The 4759-nt window shown below is 53.6% G+C and overlaps 1 protein-coding gene across 1 annotated transcript; it reads left to right on the plus strand.

Annotated features, from left to right (window-relative positions):
- Nucleotides 1-3830: 3830 nt before the first annotated feature.
- On the plus strand, nucleotides 3831-4289 carry LOC123323923 (ubiquitin-conjugating enzyme E2 L3-like). The gene has a single exon (XM_044912457.1). It carries the CDS (start codon nucleotides 3846-3848, stop codon nucleotides 4287-4289), a length of 444 nt encoding a protein of 147 aa, XP_044768392.1. The 5' UTR covers nucleotides 3831-3845.
- The last annotated feature ends 470 nt before the right edge of the window (nucleotides 4290-4759 follow it).

Here is a 4759-nt window from a genome sequence, read left to right on the forward strand (position 1 = left end):
TCAGGCTGAAGCCAGCCTAGGCCAGAGGCCTGCAGGCCATGGAAGCAACAACTTCTGGGCACAGTGACCCTACATGGGTACTGCACTCTGGATGGCGGCAAGCACCAGCCAGGTCTTGGCATCCAGCCCTGAATCGCTGACATTAGGGAGTAAGACCCCAACAGAGGGAACGGCATTTCCCTTCACAGACACCCCACACCTGGACCCTCTACCGGAGTGGGGGATTTGCACCTGGGTAGTAGCCTGAATTTCCCACATCTGGGTACAGATGCCCTACTTTTCTGGTTTGGGTGGTTCTTTGTGCTCCCTAGCCTGATCTTCCAAGTGTCTTACAGAGTCACTGCCTGTTTTGGGGGGGGAGGGCCCATGCTGCCACTTCTTCCCTGTTTGGCAATGGGGGCACCGCTTGGTAGCCAAGTACGTGTTCAAGGTGCATTGCCAGGAGGCAGGGGGAGGCCTGCATCCTGTGCACGGTCTGCATCCTCCAGGCTCACATTCTCGAAAGGCAGTATGGGGTGCGGTGCTCGGGGCCTGGTGCACAAAGCTTGCAGCCAGCTCTTCTGGACCAGGCAGGTATGCTGAGTGGACAGGCAGAGGCGGCCTCTGGGACCAGCGAGGGAAGCGTGGGGCTGGGCGCCCACTATGCTTGTGGGCGGGTGTCAGAGGGCGGGGAGTGAGCTGGGCAGGCGGCCTCCGCCTGGGGAGCGTCTGCAGGGGCGCAGGGGGGTCGGCGGCTCTCCGTGTGGGTCACGGTGTCCCGTTAAGAAGCGTGGGCTCTGTTCTGCAAACCGTGGGTTGGAGCAGGGACGTGAGCCGGCATGCACGGCGCCGTGAGGGAGGCCGGGCTGCTCCTGGCTGCGTGTGTGTGGTCGGGCGCCCGGGGGACAGGCGGGGTGCAGAAGTGGAGTCCTCGCTCCCCCCGGAGCGCTGGTGTCCTGGTTTTGGTGACTGCTTGCACCAGGACCCCTAAGTCACCACCAGGCCCTGGCGGAGCAGGAGGCGATGTCCCCGCCCCCCAAACCCTGGCCCGTCGCCAGGCAGCCTTCTTCACCTGAGGTCCCTGCCAGAAGAGCAGGCGGCTGTCCCTGCCCTCACGCACTGGCCAAGAGCCAGGCAGTTGTCCTCACCCTGCTCTCACTGGCCAGTCAACAGGCAGCTGTGGCCGCCCCGCTCTCCCTCACCAACCAGCAGGCAGCAGGTTTCTCTGTCCAGCTCTTCCTTGCCAATCACCAGGCGGCTGTCTCTGCCCCCTTTATGCTTGCCAATCACCAGGCAGCTGGCCCCGCCCCTCTCATCCTGGCCAGTCAGGAGGCTGCTGTCCCCGCCCCTCTCACCCTGGGTTCCTGCTGGGGTCTCCAGGGTCCTGTAGCTGCAGCCCCCCCTCCCCCCAGCCTCGAATGTGGGGGAAGTCAGAGTGTGCTGCTTGCAGGTCCTGGATGTGACAGCGCCTGGGGCTGGGCCTCTGCTGTTGCTGGGGCAGTGGGTGGGGGCGGGGGTTAGGGTTCCTCCTTCACTGATGAACTTAAACGTCAGTGCGAGAACTTCAAGCACAGGAAGAGAAAAGGCAAGGGGCACAGTGGGCAGGTAAAAAAACCCACCCAGATTCTCCCAAACAAAGGCGCCTCTGAGTGGGGAGGGACCTGCAGGCCTGGTGGCCTGGCCCGCAGTGTGTTTACTGGAGACAGGCTCTTTGAGTGGAAACCTCAGCCATCGGAGCTCAAGTCAGGAGCTTGCCTAGTGCCAGAAAGAGGGGAAATGAACTCTCAGGCCTTACAGCGCAGTCTACCCTGTGATGCTTAAGCACCAGAGTCAAGGGCGAGGACAGTCACTGCCCGGGAAGCTGCTGTGCTGAAATCAAAACCAGATGAGTTACCCCAAAAGGGCACGTTAAATAGACACGAGGGACATTTCTCTAAAGAAGACTTCCAGATGACTAGCAGACACGTGAAAATATGCTGAACATCACTCATCGTCAGGGAAATCCGAATCCACACCATGATGAGCGGCCACCACACACCTGTCAGAATGGCTGACATTAACAACACAAGAGGCAACAGGTGTTGGTGAGGATGCGGAGGAAAGGGATCCTCCTACACTGTTGGTGGGAATGCAAGCTGGTGCAGCCACTCTGGAGAATAGCATGGAGGTTTTCAAAATGAAAAATAGAGCTACCCAAATCCGAGGATTACACTAGTAGGTGTTTATCCAGAGGATACACACACAGTGATTCCAGGGGCACATGCCCCCAGTGGTTAGAGCAGCAATGTTCACAATAGCCAGAGTATGGAAAGAGCCCAGATGTCCACGACAGATGAATGGATAAAGAAGATCTGCTCTATATACACATTGGAGTACTACTCAGCCATCAAAAATCATGAAACCAGGGGGATGGAACTAGAGGTTTTTATGCTAAGTGAAATAAGTCAATCAGGAGGACAATTATATGATGTCAGTCATGTGGAATTTAAGAAAGAAAATAGATGAACACAGGGGAAGGGGGGAAATAAAATAAGTCAGGGAGGTAGACAAAGCAAAAGAGACTCTTAAAAAAATAATTTATATGTGAGAGCATGAGCGGGGTGAGGGGCAGAGGCAGAGAGAGAAGCAGTCTCCCCACTTAGCAGGGAGCCCAGCATGGGGCTGGATCCCAGGACTCCAGGTTCATGACCTGAGCCAAAGGTAGGCGCTTAATTGACTGAGCCACCCAGGCGTCCCAAGAGAGTCTCCGCTATAGGAAACAAACTGAGGGTGTTGGAGGGGAGATGGGTGGGGGACGGGGTAACTGGGTGGTGGGTGTCAAGGAGACAGGTGATGTAATGAGCGCTGATGTTATATGCAACTGATGAATCAGTAAATTCTACCTCTAAAACTGAAAAAAAGGGGGTTAGTGAACAGGGTTAGAGTATAATACCCACAAACTAACGTTGTGAAACATAACTTTCTCTCTAAATTTATCACCTGGAAATACAGTTTAAAGGTCTCCAACGTCACTCCATAGCACAGTTCCAAGCTCTGTCGTATACAGACTGCATGTCAGGCCTGAGGACCCCTGGGCTCTATCCAGTTCTGCTCTGCCAGTCCCTGTCAATTGAGCATTTTCTTTTCTAGAAATGTGGAAAGCTTTGTGCACATAAAAGACCATTTCCAACTATTTGTTTGATTATATCTACTGAAATGAGAAATGCTAAAACCTCAGTTAATCACCTCTCTTTTTCTCCAGAGACAGAAAACGGCAGTGTCAAGAAATCCAGCTAATTCTGTCTCAGCTGCAGTCCACCTGCACCCTCTGCCCGCTGCCCACTGCACGATAACCCCAGGTACGGTGTTTGCTTTTCCAGACATGGAGAGAAAGGGACTAGAGTTTTCATTCAGTAGTTGACACTCCTCCTACTGATGCTGATGGTACTGGATCTCCCGTGGGGTCCTGGCTGGCTCTGTTAGGGGACATGTAGGTGAGGAATGAGGAGAGCCGGGGGGCCAACCTGGCTCTGGGAATGTGAGCATCTCTCTTTGGGTCTCAGGGCTGTGAGATCTCTTCCCTCCAGAAGCAGGGCTCCGCAGCGGTCAGGTTTGGCATTGGATCCCCCAGGATGTGAGCTGGCTGCCCTGCCCTGCCCAGCAAGCTCTTCACCCCCACAGCTGCTAACAGCCACTTGACCTTAGGCCTGCTGAAGCCTGAAAGTGTCCAAGAACTTTCCCACATGATCATGCAGTTGAAGAAACCTGGGATCCAAGATGGTGACAAGCAGGGAAAGTTTAGCTCTTGTAAAACAGGCCATAGAGTAGATAAAATAGCTGCCTGTTCAAGCAAGGCCAGATCCAAGATAGCGGCCAGCAGGAGGCTGATGAAGGAGCTTGAAGAAATCCACAAAGGTGGAATGAAAGACTTCCGTAACATCCAAGTTGATGAAGCTAATTTATTGACTTGTCGAGGGCTTATTGTTCCTGACAACCCTCCATATGATAAGGGGGCTTTCAGAATGGAAATCAACTTTCCAGCAGAGTACCCACACAAACCACCGAAGATCACATTTAAAACAAAGATCTATCACCCGAACATCGATGAAAAGGGGCAGGTCTGTCTGCCAGGAATTAGTGCTGAAAACTGGAAGCCAGCAACCAGAACCGGCCAAGTAATCCAGTCCCTCACAGCACTGGTGAACAACCCCCAGCCCGAGCACCCACTTCGGGCTGACCTAGCTGAAGAATACTCTAAGGACCGTAAAAAATTCTGTAAGAACGCTGAAGAGGTTCCAAAGAAATACGAGGAGAAGCGACCTGTGGACTAAACTCTGCCACGACGGATTCCAGCGAGGGTGAGCGGAGACCCCGCAAAGCAGGACTCTGCGGAAAATCGACACGTGACGCTGCCTGGCGTTTGCTTGTGACAGGTACTAACTTTCTACAGTTTTCTTAATCAGACGTGGTCTGGGTAACCTGTATAGAAAGGATTAAAAATTTAAGGTGTTCTAAAAAAAATAAATAAATAGCTACCTGTTCATGACAAAAGTTGAGAAGCCAATTAACCTGCTGTCCCACCCCCTTATCCCAAGTTCCTGTTCTGCTCCCTGGGTTGTGTAGAAGGAACCAGTGAGCCTGGGATGTGGAGACATGACAGCTCTCGACAGGACAGAGACTTCTCCAGCCTCATCCTATAACTGCAGTGTCCTCACAACCATCTTGGCTGACTGAGCCGCTTCCCCAACGGCCTCCAAGTCCACCTGCAAGACAAGCCAGAGGCTGTGTTGTGCATGGTCCC

Source organism: Neomonachus schauinslandi, unplaced genomic scaffold (genome assembly GCF_002201575.2).
Source record: "Neomonachus schauinslandi unplaced genomic scaffold, ASM220157v2 HiC_scaffold_2510, whole genome shotgun sequence".
NCBI classification, from domain to species: domain Eukaryota; kingdom Metazoa; phylum Chordata; class Mammalia; order Carnivora; family Phocidae; genus Neomonachus; species Neomonachus schauinslandi.

Bases quoted from the DNA above. Each gene is read 5' to 3' on its own strand.
- LOC123323923 (XM_044912457.1), top strand. From the start codon at position 3,846: ATGAAGGAGCTTGAAGAAATCCACAAAGGTGGAATGAAAGACTTCCGT.